Source organism: Polyergus mexicanus, unplaced genomic scaffold (genome assembly GCF_030449975.1).
Source record: "Polyergus mexicanus isolate NDT 795.1 unplaced genomic scaffold, iyPolMexi1.0 SCAF_27, whole genome shotgun sequence".
Taxonomy (NCBI): Eukaryota; Metazoa; Arthropoda; class Insecta; order Hymenoptera; family Formicidae; genus Polyergus; species Polyergus mexicanus.
In genome coordinates this window covers 1,019,331-1,039,787 of record NW_027223347.1, presented here as the reverse complement: position 1 = coordinate 1,039,787, position 20,457 = coordinate 1,019,331, and the positions used below count along the sequence as shown (strand labels likewise).

The window sequence follows — 20,457 nt, the reverse complement described above, 5'->3', positions numbered from 1 at the left end:
AACAACACAAGATAATGTCTCCATTTACCTCGATCGAATAAAAACAATCAAAATCAAACACAGAATAATCTACGAATCTTCGCATCTACGAATCTTGATATTTTCTGTAAATCCGAGCCCAAATCTTATGAGCAATCCATGTGCGCGCAAATGTACCACTAGTTCTGGGAGCGGTCATCTAAACTGAGATTCGATTGTGTTCACTCCGCTAGGTTTTCGCCGCATGGAGAATTAATAGAGGTTTCCATTGGCGGCATAGGCGCCATCCCTGGCCGCAGGGCATATTTTCTCTCGTGCACAGGGGGTGCGTGCAAGCCACTCGGCCCGTTTCGAGGTACAATAAATCAACATTTCACCGTTGTCCGGCGAAATTAAGGAAACCCTTGATCTACGGGCTATCCATGCTCGATTCCTGATGTACGGCGTGGCCCCGGACTTTTGTATGTCCACCCTCGCATTGTGCCGCTTCAATGGATCTCACTACCGTGCCACGGCGCTCGGATTCGTTTCTTTCCTATTTTCTCTCCATCTTTTACCTTCGAAACTGTCGAGGGGATCCATTCATGTCGTCAATCCACGTGAAATCGTCACGCAAGACGTGACACGGAGAACAACCTCTCGAATAAATTTAAATCAAATATCACGTAACGGATTACAATATATTTTATAGAAAATTACTTTTTCTTTATATATATGCTATAGATTTATAATTAATATCTTCAATAATCAAATTTTTATATTATTTTCAAATAAAATTGCGGCGATATAATCACGGATTATATCGTAGAAAAGATAGCGGTGCATACACAGTTGTCTTTCAAATTTCAGCAACAATCTAGGATTGAATTTGGAGTAAAAGTATGTATTACATATATGGTAGCGCGTGAAAAAATTTAATTAAAAAATACAGCAAATTAAATCTAACTCATTATCTATTTGATTTAAAAATAATTCATTTCAATTTCATTAATACCGATCGAATAAATTTTTACAGGTCATTATACTAACAAGTTTACGCGCGCGATATACCCAGGTGTCTGTAATTTTATTAAATTAATGAAAATTGTATTATATTCATTTATGTTATATTTCTTCGAACATTCAAATTGCAAATAAATGTGTGTCTCGTACACAATATACATTGGTAAAACCACTTAAATCCTTGAATCTCAAGCGATTAAGCTTTCGAAAAATTATCTTAACACTCAAAAAATATGAAAGATTTTCCTTAGTATTATTAAACATAAAATTCATTTCGTAAAAAAAAAAAAATCGAAAGATACGCTGCATGCAAAATTAAACGGCCTTGCCTTATTATTAACTCGACGTATACTTTCTCGTGTACAATACACACATCGTAAACATGCGATACGTACATACATGACACGCGGACACGTATCACGATTTTAGTAGCCTTATTCTATAATACATTGAAATGTCAACGTGGCAGTATGTCACGACTATGATGATGACAGTAATAATAATGATGTTTACATTCACTGTTTATACAACTCTCATTGTCACTAATATTGATAAAAATGTTTAATTTTACATTAAAACGGAAATATTATTTTGCTAGTAGATGCGCAAAAGAAAAAAAAGAAAAATTAATAAAGCTGCAATAATAAATGGCGCTCCGTTAATCCCATTTTATTGAAAATCGTGGGCCACGTTTAACCACCCAGACGGTGGGCGAGTCATCGTCATCAAAAATCCTTTAATACTGACATCTTTTTCATGCTACGTCCTTTTCTGTATTCAAGCGGACCTTATTTCAACAAACCTTCTGCCTACGAAATCAGATCTTGCCAACTATTTACTGCCGGATGATATCGAATTCGATAGATTTTGTGAAATTTCGTTCAAAGCAAACCGGTTCCAAAACCACTTTCATGCAAGATCCTTTTCGATGAAATTATGGGTATTTGGTTTTTGATTTACGGAAAAGGTTTCAATCTTTTTAGTCATTTTGAGTTGTATGAATACGATGCTCGTTGAAAAATTCAGTAGACAAGAAAAATGCATGGATAATTTAATCAACTAAAGAAACCTACAGCGTAGATGAAAAGAACTGTGTCAAGCAAAACATTTTATGGAACTCTGCCTCGACAAATATTTATCTCAATGGTAAAAGAAAAATCTTTTTTTATAATTAGAAACATAAAAGAAATGCTTAAGTATATTGAAATATTCATTAAAATTAAAAATGGAATTAAAAAAAGAATTGTAATTTAAGAAAACTTACTATCTAAATTTAGAAAATAGCATACCGAATTACATTGATTAAAAAAAAAAAAAAAAAAAAAAATATCTAGAACAGAATGGTTTGTACGTGGCTTCTATTAATATATAATATTTGAAAAGAAGAAAAAACACACAATATACGCATACACGTATCAAATTAACGACAAACATTATCGGTTTTACTTAAAACTTGATCTTAAATTTAAAAAAATATTGAATGATTTAGGTCAAGATATCGTTGATTGTGTTGTTGGAATCTCGAAAATCTCGAGATGAGAGGGAGAGAGAGAGAGAGAGAGAGAGAGAGAGAGAGAGAGTTCACGGGCAAAATCAACTTTCGTCAATTTCCTGTTGATATCTTAATAGCCCCAGGATCTTGGCGCGATGCGATAGTGTCGACCGTGCCGGTCCAGAGGGAAGAAGATGATGAGGATCAGACTAATTCACAAGAATGGGCCACTGTGTGTGCCCACCGGAACTTCCCTCCGATCGGCAAGGATAGGCCATCAAACTGATTGTAATCAGACCACCCGTCTCTGACGGTCCACTTCTATTTTACCCTTCCTATACTTTCCACCAGCGACATACTACGCATTCAGAGTAACCGATGCCCCTAGTAGAGAGATCTTCCCCGGCGGTAACTCGATTTTCGACTACCCGTCTTGATCTATTTCTGGGAATCAGTGTGGATGAAACCATATTGAATCAAAGAAAGGGAGGCAAAACGAAAGACCAGAAAAGAGAAGCATATTTTATCGAGCCGATGTGCGAGGCTGTACCGCAACGCCCGCGACTTGCACTCGACTGCACGACCGTATGCGAATCGATAATTTATCCCCCCAAAAGCTTACCTCGCACACCGTTTCGTTGCGCCCATCCTGGCTCGGATGGTGAAATTGCACAAGTTTTTACGCGAGTAAAAAGCATATGTAATTAAGAGAAATCGTGGCGTTCGATAATCGACAAATTAATGCACTCGTACTAAATAGAACAAATCTCAAAAGACGCGCAATACAGTGGCATAATTAGGAATAAAATAAACTAGTATCATTTATTGCCTCTTGAGAATATCGTAACTTCATATTAGAGATATCCATAACTCCCAAAGCAATCGCGTTTTCAATTGCATTTCGATCAACGAGAAATGCAAGCACGTTTAGTACAAATGTATTAAAGCACTTATAATTCAATCTTGTGAAATAACGTTAGTATTAGTTATGTCATACGATCTGTCGATTTGTAAATTCGATGCGGCACTTCTGAAATGATAAATGTTTGCATAATGTTATTTAACATAATATTATTTTGTAATCAGATGTCATCACAAATTCTCGTTTGCCATCTCCGATGAATAACGATACTACACACTGATATTACACACAGTCTTGCAAATAAAACTCTCGTAACAATTCAAAATTAATAGTCATTTCCAAAAATTCACGTTCTGCAAATAGCAATGAGATCGATCGTTCAAAATGGCTATGCGATTAATAAATACTTATTAATTATTATCCATTTCAGATGTGCTCGATAACCTGCAACATTTGTTCAAAAACAGCTGCGATTAATAATTATTTATCATCGCTAAACAGTCCGTATATTTATGTAGGAAATGATTAAATTACTACCGTGTCTTTACATCAACTCCTATTCTCCATCGAGTTATTTTGAAATGTCTATCTTAGAGGTCGTATCTTGTGTATTATGAAAGATCTTCGATTGTCGGAGCGTTCTCGCGTATAATTTCCCACGATATTTTATTTTCTTTGTATTTATGCCAGATATTTTAAACTGAATCATGACGCTGTTAGCGAAGGAGTGTCCATTACTAATTTAATGAAGAGATATTCTCAGAAGAGCTAGGCGTGTTATTTATTCAATATGTGACAACTATATTAACACTGTATGTAAAATACTCTATTGTAAAATAATATGAATAAATCAGTTATATTAAAAACCAATCTCACGAATATTTATATTTTGTTTTTGACATAGAGATGAATATATAGTAAACATTAATTTTAATTTTTAAATGGGCTTCATAGAGAAACATCAATCTTTTATCAAGTTATTGAATTTTTATCTATATTTTTTGTTAGATCACTGACAGCGAAATTTAATCATAAAGATATATGCTTGAAACGGGAATAACGAAATAAATATATTTCACATTTTTCGTTTCCATTCAGGTTTATGGTATGTTCTCGTTGCTAAAAAAATAATGTTTGTCAATATATCATCATTATTATTATCCATCTAAATTCTCTCTGCCAAAAATTCACCGCATTCTTTATTTTTCCAGAATGTATCTAATCGTCTTATAATATTTTTTATTTCAGAACACTATCACATATTTGTTGGAGATCTCAGCCCGGAGATCGAGACACATACCTTGAGGGAAGCATTCTCAGCCTTCGGGGAGATTTCGTAAGTCTTCTTAATCTTGCTTATTAAAGACGACTTATCTTTCTATTAGAATTATATGAGCGATAATATAACGACATATAATATGTCACGCGAACAATTTTCCAAAAACATAAAATAATCTAGTTTCCGATCCACAAAGATTTTTACTCTTTCTTCTACATTTATAAGTAACTAATGAATATACAATTACTTGCCCCCTTAATAAATTATCATAGAATGCTTATTAGAATTGTAACGCTTATATAAAAAAACATATTTAAGAAAAAGATTTATAATATTTACTGGAATATAAAAAAGCACACCATTTGAACAATATGAAATATTTAATTTAAGCAAAAAAAAAAAATATTTTTTTTTTTGTATTTTTTAAATACTATAGAAATATCAATTAAATAACTCATTATTCTAATATACATATATCCTAAATATAAAAAGAGCTATAATATTTATATAAAAGACTGACGTTATAAGTCGCAAATATCGTTTGCAATCTCGATACTTCTGGAAATGCAATTTTATAAGAAAGCAGTGCTGAATCGCAGCTTCACCGCATTGGGTAATGTTAATGCTGACGATAAATAGACACAATCAAATCCCTAGAAATTGCAATAGACGGAGATCCGGAATATTTCGTTTTATCAACCGGCTTCGTAAGTTTATTACACTTTTAACGATCTCGCCCTCTCGTCCTAACTGAGCTGTTTTACGAGTTTCCATCATCGTCCGACGTTTCACGATGCACCGACGCGAACAATAATAACGCATATCTGTGCGATCGCGCGGCAGTTACCACGAGTCCTGTGACCTTGCGCACCGTTAAACTCGCCGGTCGATAGATGCATGACGATAATATCGCAAGCACCGATACCTTTCGAAGTCGGGTGTCGCTGCGAACTAGTAGTAAAGTCGCGTCAATCTCCGCAGTCTTGATCGATTGTATCAATAAGCCAGTAATACTAAGATGCTTGCATTTATACAGCAGAAGTTACAGCGGTGAAATTGATTTTATGCATCTCTGCAGACAGCCCTTATCGAGTAAAATCAATTCCCTGTTAATTTAACTCATCATTAATTTATAATAGATAAAAAAGTCAAATTTTTTTTTCTCTTACGTCACTCTTTTCTTTTTCATAAAATATTATAAACAATTCTAAATTGTAATAATTAAACATAAAATTATAGAGAAACGTAAATTAAATCTTTGATATATGTAAAATTATTCTCTTTAATATTATTTATACAATAGGCATATAATCAAAAATACAATACTTGTTGACATTGTACTTTTCATGTGATAATACTCTGAAATTTTCAAATAAAAAGAATTACCTTTATTTCTAAAGGCAAATTATGCCACATATGCCACGTGCATATGCCAAGGATTCGTGATGGTCTAAGAATAGGTATAATAAGTGGCAGAACTTCGATTTCGCAAGGAAATTATATGAGCAAAACAAAAGGAACATATCGAGCTTACATTTTGCGAGCATGCAAAGTGTCAGTAAGCCCGCGCTCTACATCGATTGTATCTGCAAACAGTATGCTACGCCCTGTGATTTTACGTGACGAAAGTCAGGGACAGTATCGCGATTTCGCGCCGCGATAAAACCGCAAAGTGAACGAAATAAATGTACTCGTAACTATGTGGCATTACTTGTACTTCACCGAGACATTTATTTCACACAAATATTTCTCTGGGCGGATTATTTACGTTAACAACAATTTATCATCCCGCGCTTTATCATTTCTCCGTATCTTGCGCGGATTAAAAATCTCAATCCGTAAAAATTGTAGAGGTAAAATCGCTCCTTCTAAATCTAAAGCATAGATCTTCGTATCCGTTTTTCTTGCGGCAAGAAATCTCCATTCGGATTTCGCAGCCTGATTTATTCTTGGCTCATGCAGATGCACCACTTTTGCGCCGACGAAACTTCGCGAGCATTTGCTCGATAGAAAGAAAAAAAGGGAATCGTCGAGCAAGGTATCGAAATTTCAGATTCCAATCTAAACTCGGCCTTCGAGCGACAATCGTGTTCGGCGGCGAAACAGCTGAAGAGGTAGGTACAGTTTGCGCCACTTGCTACAAGAAGACGGCAGAAAAATGGGCCCCTCTATCCCTCCCACTGGAAAAATCGATTCAAACTCGCTTCACGAGTACCTAAGCCGCGCTTTAAAAAGCTAGTGAAAAATTGCCAGCGGTTTTCCTCTTTTATTTTGTTTTTCCCAAGCCCCTTCTTCTTCCTCTTCACTACCACACCAATGTTCCTCACGCCTCTTCTATGCTCCGTCCAACGCTCCTTTCTCCGATCCCAAGTACGCTCTTCCTCGCCTCAGCTGGTTTATCCCGGAAAGGCCTGCCATGCCTCGTTCCTTATACGATAAACATTCGTGATTAATTATATCTTTAGTGCGATCCATTCGATCAAGGCTGATACTATACCGCAAGGAATCTTTGTACAGCGGGTAAAATACATTACGCGAATAACAAAGAGGCAAGTCTATCTAAATTTGCCTTTGAAATAGCGTCGTTTGACTTTCTATAGTGATAAACGCAGCTTAACGCAGAAAAGTGTGTTATTACGAATTTATGTCGATATTCCGTGCTAAGCAATTTCGCTATTCTTATATACATACATGCCGGTCAGCGTATTTCCCTCAAATATGAATAACGCCATACTGGCGAATATCGCTTGCCAAGCGTGAAACGCGGTTTAGCGCTTCTGCTTTTCGGGCAAGCCTTTATGAATATTGTACCATAAATTCTAGTTTTATATATATATATATATATATATATATATATATATACACATGCATATATGTTTGTATATGACGTATGTTTCAATATATACATGTGATCTGTCACTATAAAATATCATATACCTTCTTTTGTTTCGATAACTTTATAAAATTACTCATTTCTATTCTAAAAATACTCTGTTTTTCAGCTATTTTCCGTTAAAGAAAAATTAATGGAAAAATGTGACTTTTATATAATCTCTCAAAAGTTTATTTAAACATATGATTATGAACTCTCGAAAAACTTATATCTTGTCGATGAACTTTCATGATGAAAAATATTTTCAGTCAAAATAAATTAGAACAAAAATTGCATTATAAAAAGATAAGATAAAAAACAAGACAATACTTAAACTTAAAAACTCATATAGAATGTTATTTTGCCAAAACGTTGAGATATATGAAATATATGCACGCGTCCACTCTCGTATTAAATATTATAGAAAGCGTAATTATATTTAACAAGAAGGGAATTTAATTACAAATTGCTGAATTGCCCGCTATTGTCTAGAAATTTTAACAATGCAACTTGAAATTTTAACCATGTAAATTAATTATTGGTCATAATTTACAAATGACGCAACATCGAAACATAAATCGAAAATTTAATTGATATCATAATTATTGATAGAGTATAGCGAAATAAATAAGCTTTAAAGAAAATATATTATAGATAAGATATAACAGAGAAAAGAGACATAAAATATATTTAATGGCGATGACTTTAAATTCTACATTTGTTTAATTGTTTAATGTTTCTATTACATTATTTTCATATGTAAGAAAATAAAGCGTTAAAGAATAATAACTATTTTTATTAAAAAATGAAGAATATCTTTCGAAATTTAGAGAAATCTGCTCCATTGCGCACTATTACAATGATTACAATAGGAAAGGGATTTCTGAAATGGTCCGTTCACATGAGTACTACAACTTACTTCAACCTATGTCTACATTTGCATACAAGCACATTGCACTTATACCTTGATTACTCTTGGAGCGATTCGAAATAGCCACCAGGATCAAAGACAAAGTAGCTTCGGGTAATACAAACCGGATTACGCTCTGTTATAGCTTTATATAAAAACTCTACTGTACGGTTAATTATTATTTATTATTACACAACAAAAAATTTTCATCGGCAATATGCAGAATTAAGAAAAAAATATATAAAAGAAATATTCTATATACGAGAAGTTTACGCATAAGATAGAACAAATATAAAATTGACATTAATTGAACTTTATAGACATCTGATTTATAACTCATAAAATGCTACAACATAATAATTAAACGATAATTAAACATTTCATTATTCAAACCAATAGTGCCATATATAAAAATATAGTACGATAACATATGTAGAGTTATAGGATCGAAGAAGCAATTCATGCATGTTGCTCTCGGGAGTGCCGCTTATAGCCACGTGTTTTGGGCATTTCCGTACAGCGTTAGGCCGTTAGTGTCACAGCTTGATCTCGGCGGAGAACCAAAGCTCGCTTTCAGGTTTAAATGGTGGTTAAGTAAGCTGCACGGTCGTCTCGCCCCAACTTAACTGCCCTTCGACGATACACGTACCGTCTAATATACACATTCACGCCGTGGCACACAGGCGTGTTGCTATTAAACAAACGTGCGCGCACGCTCGCGCATGCAAACGCGACTAATACGTTTGCAGAGAGAGAGAGTCCGGCGCGCGTAGCTTAACTTATGATACGCCAAGGCATCGTTATAATCGAGCTCCTGCCATTTTGCACGTCCACCGACTACACCCCGCCACTATCCAGCTTTAATCCATAGATCTAGGACTTGAAGGAAATCTGGCGCGACGTCGGCGGAATCTTAGCAAAAGTATAACGAGTAGTGGCTCGGCGTATCCCCGAGCACCGCCGCGCACATTGCCGTATCCGAGATTTCGTTATTAATATTTAACTACGGCAGAAAGATTAAAAAGTTTTAAGGAATTTTAATATAGCCGTCCCCCGGAGAGTCGTTTCCATGCTGAAACCTGCGCCAGACGTTCTCACACGGATGCTGCTGCGTCAGCCACGTGTGCGCGCGACCACATATACCATGCGCGAATGTGTGTGTGTGTGTGTGTATATATACGCGTATATGTCATACACGTGTAACGTGCACACGTGTGCGAAACTCGCGTAGGCGAACGTAGAGGAGAACGAATATATATACGCGCGGACACACATTGAAATTCGACTGCGGCCGTTTCTCGCGGTGCAGCGAACAGAATTTTAACGACCCTCGTTATCAATCTCACGACGAACGAGTTTCGACTGACCGGCCGATCGACCCCGATCAGCTTCGCGGTATACTTTGTCCGTTGTTCGTTAACGCTCCGTGGAATCGGCACCCTGAAGTTACATATAACGTCAGTTAAGTATATCGCAGACAAAATTTCCACGATTTGATTGCGCCAACGAGTAGTTATCCCGTGACATTTACGATAATGAACGTTATCATCCAATGTCCTCTTTCATTAGGAAAATATTCCATCTATTTTGATCGTTTCTCTGTAGGTACAAATTTCATAGGTTTTTTTTACGAATTGTATTGACTATTGGCGTCAATTTTTTTTCTATCGATTCGACATTTACTGTTTCAGCTGGGTATGCGTTTAGCGCTTATCACACTCTTCACGCGTGATCTACTATGTATACAACATGCGTCGAAATTAATATTTCGCTGAGCGAGGTGAGCAACACGCATGACCAGTCTAAATGTTGAGAGTGTACGCAGTATTTCCTAATCTTTCTGAATAATCTGTTAAAATGTTACGTGTCATTTATATCCGATGAAAATGTGCCACAACATCATAGATTTAATGTATGATTGTGTCAAGAAAGAATAAATTTAATTCGTATACGGAACGATCATTTATTTTTACGCGCGTGTATATATGTATTTATATATGCGCGGGTAAAAAAAATCAAAATTTTAGATTCATAATAAAATAAAATATTCTTGTGTAACTAGTGAGTTTTTAAATACATAAATGCAAATTTTATAAACATTATGTACGACTACGTGAATAAAATAAATTAAATTCTATGTTAAAAGTGTAATATAATATTTTTTTATAAATATAAAAGTAACCTTAGCGAGAATATAAATGATGTCGATTATACAATACATCATATATACATACGATAATACTTGTTTTTTACTTTATATGTTTAGAGTAACGTAACTTAGCTCTTTAATCATCCTTATATAATAGAAAAAGAATATCGTAAATAATGAAAAAAAACACTATTTTACGAAGCATACTTAGTGACCGAAGTTTTATTTATTCGCGGCAGTAACTTTGCTTATATAAATTACGTACAACGAAACCTTCGCAAATAAGAGTTAACACACCGATAATGATCGAAATATTTCGCGGCAGCTTTACTTAAGAATTCGCACTATTTATCCTCCGATCCGGCTATAGAGAAGCAAACGAGTGTGAGATAGCGTCGAAAAGATAAAAAAGCATGATCGCTTTACTTTATAGATCGTCGCTGTTGGTCGAAGGTAAGCGTAAAAAGAAGCGGGAGGTAGTAGAATGGGAGAGGTAGCGGCAAGGGCGGTTGGAAAAGTTGACAGCCTCCGAAAGTTTCGACACCCTGTAGGGAAAGCGACGGCTCGATTAGTTTGCAAACGACCGTAACTTTTGCTCGAGATCTTTATCCGTAAAAGTACAGACAACTTTCTCGTACCGTGGAGGCGGCAACGGCGGGAGTAGGTAGATAGATAGGTAAGGGATACGACTGTTCAATTGTAATGTCTGGACATAATAATTCAGCTTTCGCTATACGTCCGCGACGTTATTTTTTTTTTCTCCTTTAAACACGCTCTCTCATTTACGCGTATTCCGCGTTTAGACTTCCTAGCATATATATATATATATAAGTAACTTCTAACTCTACCGTAATTTTTTCAGGATTATCAACGCGCACGTGGTCGACATTCGTGCTTGTCAGCTGAAAGCTTTTTAAAACTTCGTGAGAATAGTACAGAAGCACGTTGACAAAGGTGTAAAAATTTTATGTTACAAAAATGAAAAAGTTCCCAAGAATTGCATGTATAAAACCGTTCAATTTTTGCCCGGGGTTAAACATCGTTTTTTACTGTGACTCGTTTTTTAATGTAATTCGATTATCGCTTGCGTAATCCCTCTCTCCCTCTCTTACTCTTTAATGTCCATTACCATGTTCTCATCCATTTAATTTTTCGATGCACATGCCGGCTCTTGTAGAGTACCCAATCTGTAAGAAAGACGAAGGGGATCAAAGCAATGCGAAATAGCTTAGTCCACCGGATATCGAATTTCGAGGGTAGAAAAGAATTATTACTTACAAGTCTCTCGCTCGTTGCGTACTCACCCCTTACTTATCCCCTTAACGGCTATCTGAAAGCAACCGTACATTTCTCATACTGCGTAAATTCCTATTTATTCGTCGATACATTTTATTCAATCCTAAAAGTAGCACGGCTCTGACATAAGCGAATGCCAGGAATTACGCCGAGTAGGTATGTCAGAGGAATTCCGAACCCGCATAGCGCTTACGCTTCAGCGGAAATTCCTGAAAATGTTGCGATCTTCAAAAATCTTTCCCGCTGGCGGATACGATGGCGTCGACGACAATATCTCGTTCACAATTTTGTCACTGTCACAATTTTTGTACTAATGACGCTAGATACAATTCGTTTCGCACACAACAGCCCGCATGTTACGCCGGCGGAATTCTTACTCGCGCAAATCCACGCAGATCCATATACTCGCGAATGCGCGATCACTTGATTTATTACTCCTCAAGATTATCACTCCCTTTCGGAGCAGAAATCCGCCTCTCTTCTTTGACCACCCTCAGTCTTTCCTCGAGAGAACCCTCGCTACTTCTCTGAGTCGTTTGTGACTTCCTGCTACGGTTTACGGAACCTAGGGTCCGTAATTCTAGACAAAAACTGTAACGTGTATATAAAAGATCAAGTTCATCTTATAACTCATCAATAATTATTGATAATCCATCAACGATAAAAAATTTGAAAGTAAAATTTTCTAGTCAAAAACATTCAATACACCTCGCTGAATTTTTACTTGTAATAATGACATTATACCGTCTGAATATATGTAAGTCTGACTATAACGGCATTATACTACTTAAATTTGATTTCTAGCTACGGTATTTTATCGTCATTCTTTACGCACATTAACATACATGTGCGATACATTCTTACGTTACAAATTTTACCATCGAAACATGTATTATAGTATCTCGATATATAAATTAAAATTATTTGTGTCTATAAAATTTCAGTTGCGGACGCAAACAAAGATAAGTGAGACGAAATTCCCGCACGACATACATCCCTTGACGCGATCTCGTTCTCATCTTATCGCGTCACGTGAAAAAACCTCCACGTCAATCTAACTTTATCCGTGATAAATCCGACGCGTATATTCCATACTCTCTAACAAGTACATATGCTCGTTTCTACCGTATTATTCGTACGGTTGCCCTTTTGATGCACAACGATAATACGAGCGGCTGACTACGTCGTAGAAAGGGCCGTGCAGAGCGATATTCCGTGAAATGATTCAGGGAAGTCGCCGAATGATGCGCTTCGCTGGTTCGGCGGTAGGCACTTAAAATCCGGAGACTGGAGTCCTCTGCTCCGGGCTCCGACATCCGGCAGATTCCATCCCGGATCTCGGTGCTCGGTTGTAGTAGTAATAGTAGTCGGTCGCTGGCGACCGAATCTACTGAACGAGCGGACTTGAGACGTTGTCAGAGTTTAAATCTTACCCCCGCCCGTCCTCTTCTCGCCTCCAGTGTCGGGCTGCACCGGCGCGCGGACACCCCCTTCGTTCCTCTTTATTTCCCAACTCCATCGCTCTAGAAGACGATCGCTTCGGTACTTTCTGCCTCTAACCCCTTATACGGCCGTCTTTCTCGACAAACTGACCCCATAAACTTAGCCTCGCCCCAGCCATCTTTCTCCCTTTTACGTCTCAACTGACGCTTCGCCCCTCGGCAAATAATCAAAAAGAATTCGGTCCAACGAAGCTGTGACATAGTTGTGTGACCACCTTTAACGTACCTACGTGACATGGCATTCGAAATTGTCTCGCCTGCCTTACGCGATTTCAAAAGTCTAGTAGCCTTTGACGATCATCTCCTCCTCTTACTTCCCACTCGTGTAATGCGTCGAAGAAACGTCAAATTCGCGCGGACGTTGTATATTTCGTCCTGATGCAGAAAACGTGCGCGATTATTTCTTTTTTTTTTTTTTTTTAATACTTCGAGTACTTTAAGTAAAAGAAAAAATTAATAAATATTTAATCAATTTTCTCGCGCGTTCCGCCTGATGAATTTAAAACACCATCACGATCTTTAACGTCCTTAACGTTTCGTAGACGGTAAGGACGGTAGCTTCATACTTCGTAAACTTCTTTCGGCACGGTGAACTTTCCTTCACTTTCCCGACTTCGTTCGCAACTTTTGAGATACTTTGCTGCTTAACGTAAGCATTGCGCGGCGTCAGACCGTTGCGTACGCCCTTCGAGTAAAAATGTCGAGACGGACCATTCTTTCCACAAACAGTTTTCCGAACAACTCAACGGAGATGGCGTAAGTAGAAGAGGGATGATGCCGGATGCGTGTAATGGTTGGTTCCCTCAGAAAGGAAGCATTCGATATGTCGGATGTTCGGGTGAACTAGCCAAGCACATCCGAGATGGAGGGTTTTGGTAGATAGGTCAACGGGTATGAAATTTCAATAAGGTTGCTACTCTGCGTCGCCACAGAAGAATTCTCTCGGCGCGCGTATAGTCCATCAGGGTTAGAATTATGCTTAGAGTCTGAAATATCGAGCGACGGAAGAAGGGCGTGGAGAGGGTGGCGCAAGAGAAGAGCAAAACGGTGATCTTCGAAGCGGGTGCGGAAGCGGGGAAAAGGAAGAGTAGAGACAGAGATCTAGTAAGAGACTACATCGTGCATTCTCTTTGTAAACCTTGCTAAGGATCTCCTGCCGTACCCTCGCTATCCTCTCGCGCAGATAGAGAGAAGATAGACTCGAAGTACATCCAAATACAGCCCACGTACGAGTCTCGCTTTGAAGCTCAATATCTCGTTTACCAGGAATCGAACCTGCCGAAATCAATGTCACGCACAAGTCTTGTCCCGAAGCTCTCAGTTTCATTGCCTTCCGGACTCACTTGCCACTCAAGTCACATGGTATTCAAGATCGAAATAAACCCTTATATTTCGAAATAATCATCTAACTTTACTGTTATAAAAAAATTATGTCGTTAAAAAGATTCGATATCTCTATTGTATTTAGAGTATATAATTATATTTATATAATACGTATCATTAAAATAATGATACGATATTGAATATATCAGTCAAGCCTAAATTTGTGATTATAATTAAAGGCATTAAATGGATGATATTTTTAAAAGATATATATAGTAAACATTTTTGACACTTTCTCTAAGAAAACTAATTAAATTAAAATCAATATTTGCTTTGAAACGTAAGTATATAATTAAATCTATAATTAAATATCAAGTGCAAACATTAAATATGATTACATTTTATTCCACTTATTTTATTTATACATCTTTTTATAAATTTGCATTAACTTCGAATCTACAACTATTTTATTAAAAAGGATAAGCTCTTAAGCTCGATTATAATAAATAAAAATCATAAACATAAAGAGTTGGTCGCTAGGGCTAAACAACATTGTAGAGGAGCACTTTGCTCATTAGCTCATAAAAGTGCACGTTCATAATGTATGTTTTCTTGCGAGTAAAGTCCTCGGGCACTTTGGCCGCTTCTTACTTGCCTCCTATATTCTTTAGGCCTCGCGGCGACCTTCTATTTTCTTTTCTTGTAATATATATATAGGAATATGATGTTTTATTTAGTGTCTACAAAATTAGACAATTTTTATTAATTAATTTTTCCTTATATTAAAAATTTATTTCACATTTGCTCAAACATGTTTTCCTTAGTTATTCATATAGCATTAATAATAATCAAAAGAAAGTGTAATTAATCAGAAATACTTAGTATATACATGCGCACGTTCGCTCGGAAGAATACACAGTAGTCCGAGAAAAGACTAGGGTCAGTATCCAGAGTTGTCTGCTACGTCAACCCGCTGTATGCCTCGAGAGAGACGTCGCAGAGAAAAAACTACCCTTGGAAGAATGAGTATATGCCGACGCTGAGCCCAAGCACTCGTCCAAATAAAATATTCAGCTCACTCGACGATACGTATACGTTCTCTCTCTCTCTCTCTCTCATCCTTTCTCTCTCCCCTTCCTATCTCCGGCCTACTCCGGATTCTCTAATGGACAGTTCCTTCCTTTCGGTTCTTGATACGAATTCGACCAAATTTGTCCAACTTTTAGCGATTCATCATGAATCTTTAACTCGCTATACCTCCACATTAACGGACGTTGAAATAAAATCAATATATTAAATTAAAATTTGCGTTATGAATTTATAGCTGTTATAATGATGCGATGATAACGCAAGAAACAACATTGTTCGGAATATTTTCTTCTATTTAGACAAGAAATAATATATCAGAATCTTTCGAGAATATTAATATTTATCGAAACTTTTGCTCTATTTCTTTGTCACAGCATTGCTATTCTAATGTCAGAAGTTATTTAATTCCTTATTTCTAAATTAATAATTCTTATTACAAATAACTATCGAATAATGCAAGAGAAAGTAATCTTACAATATCTTACATACGAAGTGATTTTTTCTGCCCAGGAATGATTGGTTATAGAATTCCACAAGATATACGAGAAATGATAGAAGAAATGGATATCCTTAATAACATAAGAAAATAAAGTATTTCAGCAACATTGGACGGCCGATGAGGGTCTCGCTCGTGAAAGAGACCATTATTTATCTCTCAGCAAGCGCGATAAGATTATGCGAATACGATATTCATTTGTCAAAAGATGATAACAGGCTTAAAATAAATGAAAGACGTATATTGTACGAAAAAAATTAATCATGCAAATAAAAGCAAGTGCAATAAACTTACATTATAATTTGAAATATTAATATACAGTATTAATATAAAATATTATATAATCTATGATATATTAAAAGTTCAGACATAGTATTCGAAATAATAAAAGATTCTCAACAAAAATAATTATGAAATAATTCCGTTTGCTCATCAATCGTTAATAAAAGTGACTTCTTTATTATTACGCAAAGCGTGACTACGAAACAAAAAAGGAATTTCGTAACCGAACAAAGCTGGTCGAGTCATATCACATTTGATGCACAAGAGTGTTTAGCATGTCGGTGTGTCACGATATTAAATCGTCAATTCTTTTCCACGGACGAGAGACGGTAACCACAACCGGCTTTCGCCACGATCACCGCAATACTCGGCCAACTCGTTCGAACAAAGGCACTTCGAAAGGGAAGTCTACGAGCGTACGATGCGGAGGAGCAGATAAAGGTATACCGGCGGTGTGGGTTGGGTATTCACCATCAGACGCAACACGTAAAACGATGCAGCTCCAGAAACAGCGGCCTTTCTCTATGGAAGTGCCTTTCCCCGCTTTGCCAATAACGCACACTTCGCGGTGTACACACAACTATAACCGACACGACTATACACCAGATCGGCCAGTGAGGAAAGGAATAGAGAGAAAGCAACTGTTGACGACTAAGGGATGCGCACGTGAAAAGAAGGAAAATGAAGAGGAAATTGATGGCGGAAGCGTGAAAGAGAAAAGAAGAGAGAAGGAGTTCTTTGAATACAACCGCGATTCGTGTCGACTCGTTGGTCGATGAACTGATAGCTTAAGGGACTGAGGCATCCAAGCACCGGGGCAACTGAGGGGAAGGGGGAGGGGGGGAGGAAGGGGATTGGTACGAATATTTAAATACTGCAGGGATTTGGAAAAGTCTACGGATACCTCTATCTAACTATCGACGCGAAGAGAGAGCTTTGAGCGCGAAATAGTTGCAACTTGAACTTCTGAAAACGCGGCCGAAATAAGGAGATCCGAGTGTCGGAAAAAACAAAAGAGAAAAAAAAAAGACAGAGTTGGTGCGATTGTGATTGTGCATGTCTATATGTAGAAAAAGTGGCGAATACGATGAAGCTGAAAACGGCATACCGATCTGTTTATTTTCTGTATAAATTTGAAAACTTTATCTGAATTTTCTAATGTAATAATATTCATTATTTCTAGTATAAGGATGTTCAGTATTTTGGCGAAAAACTTATTGCAGCTAAATCGTTAATTATTTTCTTTGAAAATTATAATATAATAATTCTTTTTCATTTGTTGATTAGTAATTATTAATTATTCAATCAATTACGAAAGTTCAAATATCTAATCATCAAAAAGTACATTTATATATAACCGATACGTACATACGTATAAGAAAAGTTTCCAACTTGATATCGTAACAAGACGCTATAGAAATCTGCGGTTATAAAACTCTCGTTTCTCGAATCATTTTGTTTTGTTTTCTATACAGACTTATTTTTGAGCAGAAAGTTTATATCGCGTCTTGTCTCCCGAGTTTTTGATCATTTTATTCAAAACAGCGACGATAGAGTAATTGTTATAATTTCATCTATTCTTTTATATTAATTATATCGGGTCGCAAAATATAAATTAAAAATTCTCAATGATAAATTAAAATAGATACATATTATTATACAGAAAAGAATAGTTTGTCGTGATAACCAATGTCAAGAATTAAAATTAAAATTAACATTTTGTTACTTATTTAATGAGGTTTCAAAATATGCCATTGTTATTTTAATATCTTATTATTCTCTTAACTATTAATCGAATTCATTAACATGTTTCATTACATGAATTTAGTAAAATGCAGAGACTCGCGATATAATGTACCCAATATGATGTATAAAAAATTACAATATAATACAAATATATTGATAAAAAATTTTACTTTGCAAATAGTATATATGCATTGGTTTTAATATTTTTCAAACATTGGAAAAATATAGCAAGATACAATTAGTTTGCATGTAGATAACATACATATCAAGCAATCAAATTTTATTACCAATATTGCAATCGAGATTTCATTATACGTTCTGGAATATTCACTTTTAAAATATACAAAACGTAATAACGTTCCCTAAAAATCGCTTGAATATTTGTTTTCGTTACTATTCTTTTTATAGTGATGGTTGCATTAAGACCTGCGAAACATCTCATCTAGTTCTACTTGAATACTGTACAATCTCAAAATGCAACGTTACCATTTCATCTGCTGCAAACATTGAATGTATTATGCTTTATTTATGTAAAAATCTTCACTTGCAAACCATTACTGTCGCACTACATAATGAAATATAAATCAAAAGATTTCTGTATCCATCATTGAATATAAAAAATTTGCTTTATATATTTTTTCTTTGCATAAAAAAAAATTGTTTCACATAATATTACATTTTTCACTCTTATTAAAATAATCTCATATTATATGGTAATAATCTTGACATGTATGCATGTTGACATGTCCATGCAATATTGTCATTGTATTAAGATATACAATGATAATATTACAAGAGATAATTACGTGAAAAAAATAAAATTTTAAGTTATATTTATTTACCCACATAATTTTTATGTATATTTTTATCTCTTATTAAGTATAAAAAATCGTAATTACGTTAATTATACTAACATTGTTGATCAAACGACATTATTAATACATCGAATACTAACTGATTTATGCAATTTTTGCAAACAATCGATTAAAGATATATGCATTGTTAAATTATTTTATATGTATTGGTTAGTTTTTAGAATGCGAATGATAACGACTAAAAACTGATACTCTCCAGAGCATCGTTCACTTTGTTCTCTTGCATAGTTGTTTAACCATAGTGTTCATCTAAATCCCTAGAGTTTCATCGAGATATGGTTTATTATCACAAATATTGCAGTATGTGAGAACTTTCATGATCACATTTCAAAAGAAGATAACGCGAGAATATTGTATATCTTTGTTACTTTATTGTGCTATTTTTAATTTACTTAATATTGATTTGTAGTGACATATAAATAATTAAAATAAACTTAGAGAGTATTGATTTTGACTTTTATCAAAGCGCAAGCAAGTGAATAATAAAATATAAGCATTACTATTGTTAGATCATGAAAATAATTTTTTATTTCAATGCACAGTAAATAATCGATTTCCACAAGGTTTAAACAATAAAGAAATCCACGTGTCTCTTTATTATTACCAGACAAAGTAAATGTATAATTAATTATTAATATTTATGTTAGATTAGTTATTCAGTAATTAAATACAATTATAGTGGTTATTCTCTCGTTCTCATTCCGCGTACATCATAAGTTACGCGATAGAAACATGAAAACAAAAGACGCAAAGAACTGTCGGAATTTATATTTGTACCTCATTTTCTATGATGACTACGATGAAGGCCGCCAGACAAGGGTTACGACAGACGGGTGGTCAGTCCCTAGTAGATATAAACTCATATTTTGGTCACTCCGGCGAGCTTTAATAAAGAAAACTCCCTTCCTACAACGCAGGAAGGCCGATGAGAGGCGGTGTACCGTGGAATCGTAGTCGCTATATAGATAGCCGTAGCTGTCAGTGAGCTACACGGTATACTTTTTCAGTATATATGACATCCCCCATATACATATACACATAGACGACATATATAAAAAGGAAAAAGTATGGCCAAGAGCGAGGGACTAGGCCAGCGACGTAGCAATGGATAGGATAAGGTAAAGAAAGAGGACAGTTTTGTGAAATAGCACAAGATGAAGGAAGGATATCAAGGGCGAAAGGAGGATGAGGCGTTGTCTGTGAGTCATAGTCGAGATGACCCATCCACGTAGGAAGCCGCGGCTTTGCAATATTAGTTTTCACATTTTGAAAAATCCCGTCATCTGATGCGATCCCGAACCCT

General features: G+C 35.8%; 1 protein-coding gene across 6 annotated transcripts in view; it reads left to right on the top strand.

Moving 5' to 3' along the window:
- Positions 1-20,457, top strand: part of LOC138943585 (nucleolysin TIAR) — a 408,695-nt gene that overhangs the window by 303,398 nt on the left and 84,840 nt on the right. For all 6 annotated transcript variants that reach the window (XR_011448501.1, XR_011448502.1, XR_011448504.1 and 3 more), the window contains one exon: positions 4,584-4,671. Coding sequence is in view for 2 of the 6 variants with exons in the window: in XM_070314544.1 (XP_070170645.1) it covers positions 4,584-4,671 (88 nt within the window). In the remaining 4 variants the exon portion in view is untranslated. The remainder of the gene's footprint in view (positions 1-4,583; positions 4,672-20,457) is intronic.